The 12,780-nt window shown below is 39.5% G+C and overlaps 2 protein-coding genes across 4 annotated transcripts in view; both read left to right on the forward strand.

The window, feature by feature from the left end:
- kdm8 (lysine demethylase 8) overlaps window positions 1–12,780 on the forward strand; it is a 40,436-nt gene that overhangs the window by 20,207 nt on the left and 7,449 nt on the right. For all 3 annotated transcript variants that reach the window (XM_022229510.2, XM_087143208.1, XM_022229511.2), the window contains exon 8: window positions 6,389–6,608. In XM_022229510.2, the coding sequence (XP_022085202.2) occupies window positions 6,389–6,553 (165 nt within the window). In that variant the 3' untranslated portion in view covers window positions 6,554–6,608. The remainder of the gene's footprint in view (window positions 1–6,388; window positions 6,609–12,780) is intronic.
- Window positions 6,468–12,780, forward strand: part of egfl7 (EGF like domain multiple 7) — a 40,946-nt gene continuing 34,633 nt past the window's right edge. Inside the window, exon 1 of the mRNA XM_087143209.1 lies at window positions 6,468–6,608. Within this exon, the coding sequence (XP_086999335.1) occupies window positions 6,598–6,608 (11 nt within the window). The 5' untranslated portion in view covers window positions 6,468–6,597. The remainder of the gene's footprint in view (window positions 6,609–12,780) is intronic.

Here is a 12,780-nt window from a genome sequence, read left to right on the forward strand (position 1 = left end):
ACCTTAATTTAGACTCGGGTGAACAGCTATGGTCTTGTCTCAAGTTGTCTGGCCTCTTGTCCACACCCCCCCCCACCAGTACTTGGCAATCCAGTTTGACTCATTTGCCCAAATGTGTCGTGGAGATGAAAAATGAATGAATATATGTGAGCAAGTAGCAAATCTCACGACAGATATCCATAGTTATCAACACTGTTAAAAAATGTCTGTTAAATAACAGTAGATTCTATTGTCAGTTGGCATTACAGAAGTTGGTGTTTCTGGACAGCATATTCTACTGTCCATTTTCTCTGTATACTAACAGGGGATTCTTATGGAAGTGTATTAGGACATGGTAAGGAAAAAAAATCAATGCGTACGTACGGATTACTGTTTAGTACGTAGGGATTACTATTTAGTACGTAGGGATTACTATTTAGTACGGATGGATTACTATTTAGTACGTAGGGATTACTATTTAGTACGTAGGGATTACTATTTAGTGCGGAGGGATTACTATTTAGTACGGAGGGATTACTATTTAGTACGGAGGGATTACTATTTAGTACGGAGGGATTACTATTTAGTACGGAGGGATTACTATTTAGTACGGAGGGATTACTATTTAGTACGGAGGGATTACTATTTAGTACGGAGGGATTACTATTTAGTACAGAGGGATTACTATTTAGTACGGAGGGATTACTATTTAGTACGGAGGGATTACTATTTAGTACAGAGGGATTACTATTTAGTACGGAGGGATTACTATTTAGTACAGAGGGATTACTATTTAGTACGGAGGGATTACTATTTAGTACGGAGGGATTACTATTTAGTACGGAGGGATTACTATTTAGTACGGAGGGATTACTATTTAGTACGGAGGGATTACTATTTAGTACGGAGGGATTACTATTTAGTACAGAGGGATTACTATTTAGTACGGAGGGATTACTATTTAGTACGGAGGGATTACTATTTAGTACGGAGGGATTACTATTTAGTACGGAGGGATTACTATTTAGTACGGAGGGATTACTATTTAGTACGGAGGGATTACTATTTAGTACGGAGGGATTACTATTTAGTACGTACGGATTACTATTTCGTATGGGATTACTCCTTCGTATGTGTGGATTACTACTTTGTACATTCGGTTCTGTAATTACCGGTAATGATCCTAGGCATTGGTCGCATTCGAAATTCTGCCTTGAGCAGAAGGGTCCCCTGCGTGCTGGTTGGGCTGTGTTGTTTTGTTGGTACTTGGTAGAGCCAGAGGGGTACACAGCTCACTTTCATTCGGGAACCAGCAAAGTGGAGTTCCGACCAAAGGAGCCTCTGTTGCTAGGAGATCGCACCCTCTCTTGGTCCCACTTGGGCCCAATGAACTGAAGTTTAGTCATGCAGTGCTACATGTGGATTACTGAAGTAATCTGGCCGTTCGTACAAAATGTTAATCCATACATACAAATTAATTGTTTTCTTACCATTTCCTAAATATATTTCCATAAGAATCCCCTGTTAGTATACAGAGAAAATGGACAGTAGAATATGCTGTCCCAAAACAGCAACTTCTGTAATGCCAATTGACAATAGAATCTACCGTTGTTTAACAGCAATAATGTAACAGTGTAGGTTTGTGGTAATTTAATTTTAGTTTCCAACCTGATGCAGTGTTGCAATATTTATCCCTCAGATCTTTGTTTCAAACTATTTGACGGCACAGTGGACCATAAACGGAACTTTCCTCGGTCTTTCTAACATTCGTTATCATAAATAATATCTGTGTTCAGGCAGCTTAGCTACTTCCTAAATACTGGCTGGTTTTCCATATTCCTGTTGTTTTGCTGTCCTGTGGAAATGTCAAAGTATGCACCTCGGGAAAGTAAATCAGACACTGTGGTGATACTACAAATTGTGTAAACCTTGCCGATTCCTGGTACAGTTGGATTCCGGAAGTTATCTTAACAAAAACTTTTAAAATTGGAACATTGGTACTGATGCAGTTTCCGGGATTTCTAACTTTAAAATTGAACAATATTGACCAGGCTTTTAGTTTCCCAGTCTGGGTGTATTCCCTCAACTATGTGCATGTTAGGATTGCAAAGTGGTGAACAGTACTGTTGTGAAAGTGGGGCACTTTTTTTATGAAGGTAAAATTGAATGTGCATTCATAATATTGTGATATGACCTTGTTTGAAGTTGAAAGATGTCGTGTACCCCTTTTTTCTCTTCACACTGTCCGACAGTACTCAGCTTCCTTTCAACTCTGCCTCAAGTGCAGAAAGAAAAAATAAAAGTGGCACGACATGTTCATTACCAACAGCAAGTTCGTGAAAATATGTTGATAAAATAAACACACCGTTAGCCTTTTGATCATGCGATAAACCCGGCTTATTTATGAGCATAGTGTTACTGTGTTACATCTTGCCGTCTTACGTCGTCATACCCTGTAAATATCTTCACGTGAGGTTTTCTTTTTTCCTCTTGGCAAAACAACTCTGATTTTGCTTATCGACAAATCTGGAACAAATCAGTACAATTTGATTTGAAACCAGAGAATTTGACTACATTGAAATGCATCAAAGAAGGTATTGGTTGATGCCCTCAGGCAATCTATGTCCTAAGTCAGTAAGTTGAAGGATTATGAGAAATTGACTCTATTGCTGGCGGACATTTGTATTTCACTGACTCTACTACACATAATAACTGCACCTGGTATAATGGATTGGTTATTGTTCATGGGGCGAGAACAGGTTCAAAACAGGAGTGTGGGGGGGGTGTGTATGACCTGACGTGATTAGCCTTTTGAAATTCCTAAATGCCAACAGCAACTCCACTGAATATCCTGGTCTTTTGTCTGACACACTCAAAACATGCATATTGTTGAGTGTTTACAGTGCATTTATACCTTTCTGTATCTGTTAGATTTACCAAGCGGTGGTTTCTATCACACAGACAAAAGAAGTCTTTCCACTCTTTTGTATTTTTTTGATACTTTTTATCAAGAAAACCAATCCCAGAGCCTATGCAGGACTTTATGGAGAAATGAGCCTAAGACTTACTGGATGCTTTGCAGAGAGGATTCAAATGGAAATATGTAATCTCGGCTGGAATGGAACCAGCTTACTACATGAAAAAAACATGGAAAGAACCACCAACATGGTTAGCCAGCCATGTTGCCTTTGATATCTTGTATCACCAGGATGATATTGTCTCATTGCAGTCTCCTCAATCCTTCAGAACCTGTGACTTCCAGAACACCCTGTCAGGTTCTGATGCCCAGGTATTACAGATGTTGCATGATCAAATCCTGATCCAATCCATTTTCTTTGTTCATCTTCTAATTGATTGTGTAAGCACAAAGTTAGTTTCCCTCTCAGGTTTATAATGATCCAGCTTTTTAGTCTTGAGTTATTCTATAACTTAGAATGTCACATCAGACATTTGATTTTGTAAGTTCAGAACACATTCTCTTATATCCAAGAGTGATGAATTAATTCAAATTACCTGTCAAACAAATGGAAGTAGTTTGAAATCAATTTCAGTGATATTTCCATGTCAAATTAAACAGGTCATGTGTAACAGGGAGACAAAAATGTCACTCTTTTAGACCCCAAATTTAAAGAATGACCCACTTCAGTTTGATGAATTAAGCTGTCTGAGTTTCTCCACACAAAAATCAAATAAGTTTGAAGTATTTTTAGTTCGTTCAAACAGCACCCATTTGAAACAAATTGATGAACTTGTGATGAAGCTGAAGATGAAAGACAGCTGAGATTTGGAAAAAAGCCCAGGAAAGGAAGTTGCTTCACAGAGTCTTATAAGATGAGCTGGGTCTTAATCCAATACATCGTATACTAACATTCAGAAAAAAAAAGATGATTGGGACTGGGAACTAGTCTAGAATCAAGACCACTTTAGTCACTTGCTGGTCAAAGGTTATGCGTTATCATGATTAATATTCATGGCGCACCTGGGGGGGAGGGAGAGAAGGAATACGCCCCCATTGAATCTGTCTCAACTTGCGGGGAGGGGATACCCAATCATGTAGAGTATAACTCTGCCTGCTTGTTTATGTAGCTTTTTTTCTAAATGCCTCCCAATTTACAAATCCTGTTCTTGAAAACTTACATTATGATAGCTGGGTGTGTTATAGGAAAGTGATTTTGATAATTGTCCATTCTGCAGGTTATGATTACCAGAAGATATGAGGCTGATTCAACAAGCTTTGAAGACTTGTTTTGTTGGAACAGGTCAAACGCACGTCTTTTGTCATAGTGGGACCATTTTTTAAAATGGAAACAGACAGTTGTTGTAGACGCTCGGCCAATTTCCTGACGAACAAATCAAAACAAGTCCAAGCAAATTAGACTTGTTCCTCCAAAGCAAATGAAAACGGTCGATCTCAGGAAGTGCTGTAATGAAGACCACAAATGTCAGTATTATTTATTGAAGGGCTTATTTAAACATGGATGCTTGAAGTGAATGTGGCATTCAATTTATTTGCATGCTTAATGGGTATTCTTCTCTTGACATTAAATGCTTGTTTATAAATATATGAATATGACAATATATTTTCTGGTAATATTATGGCAAAGAAACACTAATTGGAGTATTTCCAACTATTAAGGGCAACCCTATGGATCCTGGAGCTGGACCGTGAGAGGGTGCTATTTTCTTAGCAATGGAGGCTCCTTTGGTCGGAACTGAACTTTGCTTCTTTGGAACGACTAGGAAATGCACGTTACAGTCGCATTGCTACCAAAAACTTGAACACTTCTTCTCTTTTCAACCAATGAGGGGGCGCTTCTGCTCGAGGCAGATACAGATTTACAACATACATTACAATTCATATAAAGCTGCATCTCAGTAACCAAGCTATACAGTTTAAACAAATTCAGGTAGTTGCCAGGGTAACCGCTAGAGTGTGAGAACATCACCACAAGCAACTTTTTTCCCTCAATACTTAATCGAGTGCAGAAGATGCACGGTCAGATGTTAAACGTCAACTAATCCCACCCTACGTCTCAAATTTGAAAGTTAAAATTCATCTACCAGTTTGATGAAACCCCAATTGAAACCTTTGTTAGACTCGGCTTCCTCTTTGTTGATTATTTGGACAAAATAACTACGACTGCCTTTTGGCAATTCTGCCTGGGAACTCAACTCTGTCTTTGATTTCACAGGAACGGATCAGAGCTTGTCAATGAGGTTAACACGGGTTTCTGTCAGGAAGCTTTCAAGGAGGTCTCGCTTGACGAATTCTCATTGTTGCACATGATAAATTACAGCTAGTTCTTTACCCACCCTTTCAAGCTCTCACAGAATTCTAGGACAATATCTTTTCACGCATTTAGTTTTGTAGGGAATTATATGTGAGAAAAATTACAAAGCATTTCTGTTTGATGCTTTTTCCCTTCACAGAAACCTGGTCTTTGACCAACAGTGCGAACAGAAAGAGTTGTATTTCGCAAATCACTATTCTCAAGTTTTTTTTCAAGGAGAGAGGGATCTTTTGTGCTTTTGTACTTTTCAAGAAGTTCTCTTATTCATCTGGACCTGTTTGAGTCCCAGTTACAATCACTGGTGCAGAGAAGCCGCTCTACCAACCTCACACCAAACTAATTAGATTTTATTTTTGCTGTCTATTTCTTTCACAAACTGGGCTTCCTCTTCCACCACCAGGTTTGTTTGTGCCTCTAATTGAGAATTAATTCAGAGGTTGCTTAATCTCATTTTCAAGGCAGAATCAACACTTTACCTTGAAATGAAAGAACTGGAATTCCATGTTGAAGTAAGAGTGCAAACAAAGACTCTGCAGAAAATCACTGCAGTATGAAGCACTGTCCCTGAGGTCAGGTGTCATTCCCTTGAGGTCATTTGCACTTCTGTGGTTTTGTACCCAGGGTTTCACTAGTGGCTCCCTGTCCATGGGATCTTTTTTGGAGTTCATGTTTACTTACAAAGTGGTGAAGCCACAGCCTTGACTGTTGGTCCAGTCAGAGTGTAAATTGAGTTTATAGTTGGTTGGAAAACTTTATTCCCCAAAAGGTGTCTTCCATAAAGGTGACTGAAAGACCCCCCGAAGCTCAACTGCATTTTTGTTTTAGCTATTAGTTTTTTATGGGTATTGGACCGTTAAGATGTATTTAGACACTAAGAAATCTTTTTGTATGCAATATTTCCAGTCTCAACAAAATGAGAAAAAAAAATACTTCCAAGAGTATAGAGTGCACTGCAGCAGTTACATTACCAAAGAAACTAATAATCTTCACATTTTCAACACTAGAGGAAGTAGTGAAGCACAGAGGTCATAGCTCATACATATGCATCGCTGCCTCATTAGAAATAGTCATTTTTGCAACAAAATATCTCCATTTGTCAAAACCCCTTTTCCTTCCAGGTTGATGTTGAGAACCCAGACTTGTCTTGCTTCCCCCTCTTTTCCTCCGCTGACTACCAAGAGGCCATTCTCAAGGCTGGAGAGATGCTGTACATTCCTCCGAGATGCTGGCACTATGTCCGATCCCTCACCACTAGCTTCTCTGTGAGCTTCTGGTGGGTGTAGCTCATGCACCAGGGAGGGCCTCAGACAAGACAGTCATCCCCGTCATGGTGACAAGGTAAGAATTTCCTCTGGATAAAGTCTTTTGTCTAATACTTTAACGTTCAGAGCTAGTGTGCTGTCTCGAAGTGTCGTATGATTTGCTTGCTGCTGTGAGGAATGAATAAATTCATATATGTTGATGACACTTCACTTGTTTCTTGTAGGACATTTTCAACTTCTCAAAGGGATTTTGGCACCAGTTCTCAGCTAAACTGCACCATACTTTAAAATCACCCCACACATGTCTTTGGCCAAATCCTGAACCCCCCCCCCAAAAAAAAGTATTTTTAAAATTTACACCCTCTCATGATTTGATTGTAGGTGAATGGGAGACCTCATTTATCATTTAAAAAATACATGGTGAGAAGTTACTTTCCTTATTGTATTTCCTGCTGTATAATACAAAAAAATTGCTGGAGTCAAGATTTAAAATTAATAATCTTACAATGACATTCCTGGAAATACTGTGTGGAGACTGACCAGTAGCCAGACAAACTTGTCAATCTCTCTTGGTCAATACACTGACCCTGTGGTCAACCAGTGATCCCTAGGGTCAACTCAGAGGGGCCATCAAGTGGGTAAATATTGACCTAGACCAAAGCCCTCCTACAAAACCACAATATTGTCCTCCATCAAGGGATTTCCCTTCCAGTTGCTCCAACTCTTCACCCTGTCCAACAAATTGTTCCCAATCCCAGTTGGGTTGTCTTTGTACCTTTAATATCTGTACTGTAATTCTAGGATTTCATGAATGGAAACCTTTTCCAATTTGTGTATGGGTGTGTGAAATGCTAGCCATATTTTTTAATGATTCTACACCTGATTTTGATAATAAAATCAGGCCCCCTTTTTTCCTAGGGCATGTTGTTATAGCATGACTCCATAAAAAAATTGTATTTGTTGTCAACGAAGACTTTCGAGTATCTGATGTTATTTGTTAAATATTTAATATGAAGTTTTGAAATGGTTTTGGTCCAACAAAAGAGAGGTGTTGACTTATAGGAAGCAATCTGTGCAAGTTGTATTCCAGAGCTCTGTTGTTGGAATTCAAGGTTTATTGAAATGTTTTTTATTCTGCCAACTTGAAATTCTCACTAATAAAACATTTTCAACCAGTCACTCAACCCTGCCAAGCTCGGTAAGGCATTTGCGCCCATGAGCAGAAGAAATTCAAGATTAAAACTTTCAGAAATTCAACATTCAATATTCAAGACCCATAAACATATTTTTTGTTACCTATGGCCCATGGCACTGCCAGGGAGTAGTGTATGATGGGAGTGTCTTCTTTGGGTGTTTGTCACCCATTGAGGGGTCAAATGGGTCAGGCCTTGAAGCCCAGTAGTCACACTGCACCTCCATGTACTGACAGGGCAGATTCTTCCTCAACTGCTGGCTTGGTTTCCCTGGGGTCACACCTTGATCTATTCAGATACCAAAGTCACAGGGAAACTCACTCCTGGTATAAACACTAAATAAACATGGAGGATGGAGGCATAAAATGTCCTGTGGTAATGGAGCACACTGTTAAGAGCAGGATTGAATCTGAATGGAGAGTTTTAGAAAATACATCATAGTAGCAGGGTTTGGATGTAGTTTGGGTGTCGAAGATTTTGTAAACATTAGTCTCAACATTTCCTGCGTACATCTGACTCTCATAGTGATGCAGCATATGGGGAAGTAGATTTGTTAAGTGCTCCTGTTGCACCTGTGCTCAGAATTCCCCCTTTTCTGTGTTCTGCAGTTTAGCTCCACCCATTATTGCTCCCAAAACAGCTTTTCTTTGCCGTTGCGTCTCTGCTCTATTTACCTCTGTTAACAACCAGTCTCCGCTTCACCAAGCTCCACTTTCCTGTTTTTCCCCCTTCCCTCCATCAAATAACACTGCTCCCCTCCTGCAAACTGTCTTATAAAATCCTAATCTCACAGAGTTTCTAGTTCCGTAGCTTTGACCAGTCTGCTTTAGGGCTCCAGAGTACATGAAAGTCTAGTTTCCTTCTCTCTGCATCTTGCTAAACTGACCGAGAAACTGCCAGGGTAGGTCTCTTATCAGATTGTTTCAGTCCTGGCAGGATGAAAGGGGTCGCATCTAACTAGGGACATGTCCCCCCTGGGAGACAGTTCAGTTGGTTGACCTACTTTTCACTCTCCAGAGTCTTCTCAGAATTGTTCCTTTGCAATTAGTTTCAATCTTTTTAACAGTTATGAAAGGTTTCAGTTCAGACCTCATAATTCACACCTTTTCTTACATGTACATGCACTTATGGTTAGTTCGGGATGAAACACTCTGTCCCCTGTCGGTAAATGTTGATCTCAAAACTGAAAACAATACTTCAGATTTTTCCTGTAATATCACAAGATGCTGTAGAAGCTGGAAATCTTTGAGTACTAAATTAAAAGAAATGAAGGTTTCTTCGTTTCAACAAAGACAAAGTCAGACATATTTTCATAACTTTGATGTCAGAAGTCTCTCAATCCTTCCAAAGGTATGTTCCAAATTCATCTTCTAGTTGTGTTTCATCTCCGACCTAAGGGCCAAACCAACAGCCCAGTTTACATGCTCTGATGGAATTTTCTTTTGCTTAAGGCTTTCTAGAAACTTAGGAACCCTCCCGGAAGTTTTGATGTTGGAGATGTCTGCACTTTGTCCCAAGAGAAACAGTGTGTCTCAGTTTAGCCATGCAGGTCTTTAACCTAGAGAATTTCTCTTGTCGGTGTTAACTTTCTTTTTTTTTTACTAAGTGCTGATATGGAGCTCAAACCTAATCCCCAGGCTAAGTGCTTGGGAAAAAAGTGACGATGAGAAATTAAAATTACATGAATGTTAGGACTTAGTCACTGCAACAGTAAAATTGCATTCTAAAGGAGAGCCTAGAATTCTCCCATTAAACAGCTATTCACCAATAACGAGGGAAACTTTTCCAGACTTCCAAAGCAAAGGCTTCACTGTGCAGAAAAATGGGCAGGGGTGTAGGTTAATAGGTGCCTAACTCAGTGCAAAGAAATAACCCAAGGCGAGTCTGGAACCAAAGTGAACCCTACAAACCTAGGACTGAGAGCAAGTAATGGCTTCCCAAAGCACCATTGTTCCAAATAGCCCGTACATTTCAGTGTTGCTAACCCACTAATCATATGTGCTTGTTTCACTGCTCGTTGGCAATGCCTGGACTAATGTGGCTGTTGTTACAAGGCTAATACATGTGAATACTGAACCTTAAACTGTGTTGAAGCCTCCAACTTTTGTAGGATTCAGGACTTTCAAAGTTTACTGTGTTTGCTACTTCCCACTCTATTCTAATCCCATCATCTCCCATCAAAATATTGATATAGTTAGATAACCCCTGTTAACACCACCCTCACAGCCCCCTGGTCCTAAAAACCACCTTCTTGGAAGCATGGAGGAAGGAAAACAGATCTTCCCCATCAAAATGACGTCTTTTGTGTGCTTCCATAGCCAGAAGCTTGAAACAACTTGGAGAACAAGCAAGGCTTGTGTGAAGAGCCTTCGTGTATCCCATGAGTCCCTGGGCTGTCCCCTGAACACTTCCAATAACTTACTGAGGCAGGGTTAATCCTGTCTTTCTTGTAGGATATGGCAGTTTGTTCACAAGTTTTCACTAGGTTGCCATGGTAAACTGACGTCATGACAACGCAAACAAAGCCCCCATGTTTCCATTTCCTATTTTTGTTGGAAAGCATCAAGCATGCAGTCAGTGACCTGCAAATTTGTTTCTAGACTCGGTGTCTTTGATTGATGCATGCATTTGTTAGTCTTCCTGAAAATCCCTGAGCTTGTTTTGTCGGAGAAGACCAAGCCGTGAAATGTTTCACCGCACTCAATGCCATTTATAGAATTTTTGTAGCTCTCATCTGGAGTTAGTGTCAAGTCTAATTTATAAGTGTTTGTTTGCATTTAGTCTGGTGCCGTAGCTGTTGAACACAATATACACAAGAACAGGATGTGTACGTTTGTATAAGTCACCATGTACCTTGGATATAAAAGAACAAACATCTACAGTGAAGGGGGGAAGATATTTCCCTTGCTTGAGAATAAATCTTCAAGATGTCGTTCAAGTTCCCAAAACCTGACGTGTGTATGTTTGTGTGGCTTTGAGTTAATCTCTTGGCAAGATTTAGGTCTAGGTCTTCAGTGGCTGTCAGACCCATGCCATCAGTGGACATAGACTTGGCTTATAGAGCCTTGTTTCAGATATGAACTTGCATCCAAAATTCTAGGTGTTGATCTGGTCAGTTAAAAATAGCAGATCAGGAAATTAATTAGTGGGACCCCTAGTGACCCCTTGTGCTTCGTCATTCATATATGGCGATTCCATCTTACAGATGGCATCCTAAGTTGGTTAAATCTAGTGACAAACATACCCCTAATGTCCCCAAATTTCATCTTTTCACTACCCCCCTCCAGGCTCTGAGGCACTGCTTTATTTGGTTCACATTTCTGACAGATTTACTTTCCTGTATTTATTGCATTGTAGCTGCAGTTGCCTTAAAATACACATTTTGTAATTTCCTATAAATTCTAGTCGTTGAAATGCAAGTGGAAATTGCCATTGACCTCAAGGTCGTGATTTCAACAAATATCACTACTCTTGCTATCTTGGCCTCTAACTGTGCAGCTTTTGGCATTGTGTGTGGCCCTCAGTCTCATACATCTTTTGTGCTTGTCCTTTTAGATCTCAATCTTTGTCTTACCTTAGTATTTGTGCTTTCTCATAGTCAGTTCCTGAGTTGACTTATCCAGTTTTGACCTCCTTGCATGTCTCACAGGTTTCCATTATTTGCCCCAAATGGGTTCAGCGGCACCCGACCTTTCAAAGCTGCCACTTTCTGACACTGAATCAGAGTAAATTGGCTGTTCCGTTCAAAATATTGCCACTCACATCAACCCTGCTAAGAGCAGTTTGTTCCTTGTGGGTCAACAATGAAGTCGTTCAACTTATTATAGCTCTTCTCCTGATCCATATATTGTTGTCATTATTCTCCATTGAGCTTTTGCAAAACAAACTTTTAAAGACTATCTGATTTGAATCTGGTCAACAACTGGCAATTTTTCTGAGTGATAAACTTCATGGGTGTGAAAAATGAAACTCTGAAAGGATATTCAATACATATACAATGGGTGTTTAATTTTATGTGTCAGATATGAGCAAGGTTATGACCTTGAATCGAGTAGAGGAATAGAATTGGCAGTTTGGGTAATAAGTGGTTCAAGATGTGGTGATGTAGTCCTTGTGGCTGATGTGGAGTGTCAGTTGATGTAATCACAGACATCAGTCATGAAGAGTTTTTCTGAAATGTTTCTCTGGTTGAGGTGTCAAATGGTCAAGGTTTGTACTTCCACTAATTAAGCGTCTTTCAAGCCAAACCCTTAAATTAAGCAAAGACCTGTTCCTATAAATGACAATTTTGATGATTTACAAATGAGTATTTGCTGTGGTTTGATGAAGGCCTGAAGTCATAGAAATATTCACCGCGAGTAAAATGGAATGGGTTCCAGAAATGTTTTACCTCTTACTTCAGTAAAAATTGGTCATGAAGCCGCATAAATGATTGTGATGTTTCTGTAAGCACCAAAATGAAAATAAATTTCTCTTAAAAATTGATGAAAAAGAGTCACACAGCTGCAGTTTGACGAAAGAATATTGTTTTGAGTAATGCATGAATATGCCTCCTTTTTTGTACCTATCTGAACCTGTTTCTAGGAATGTGATTAAATATGTCAGTTTGATGTTTATCTGACAGTTAAAGGTTGGCCAGGACATCCATTGCTTGAAATAAACACCGCTACTTATGGTTGATGTAAATGTCAGATAAGGTTTGGGAGTGGAATTTCTTTGAAGATGCGTTGGTCCACTTGAAGTGAATTCATTTTCCTCAAAGCTTTTGTTTTTCAAAAAGTGTGTGGCACTCCTTCTTGCAGTGGAGGGTCGAGAAATGAAATATGTCACAGATATTGTTGTACATCAAGAAAGAAATTGAAGGAAGAGATGCAAACATTACCTGCCTTTCTGCCAACCTCTCATGGATTGCTGGAAATAGAAACAAAATAATGTAGCCCATAAGTGACCAAGCACAAATATAGAAAAAGGGTTAATACCACACATAAAAATTAAGCTTTACTCATTTTTTTTGTCTGTCCCGCAGACACTTTGTTTCTCTCCACCTTTTTCTGT

Source organism: Acanthaster planci, linkage group LG11, assembly GCF_054643075.1.
Source record: "Acanthaster planci isolate LZ-2023a linkage group LG11, COTS_SCS, whole genome shotgun sequence".
NCBI classification, from domain to species: domain Eukaryota; kingdom Metazoa; phylum Echinodermata; class Asteroidea; order Valvatida; family Acanthasteridae; genus Acanthaster; species Acanthaster planci.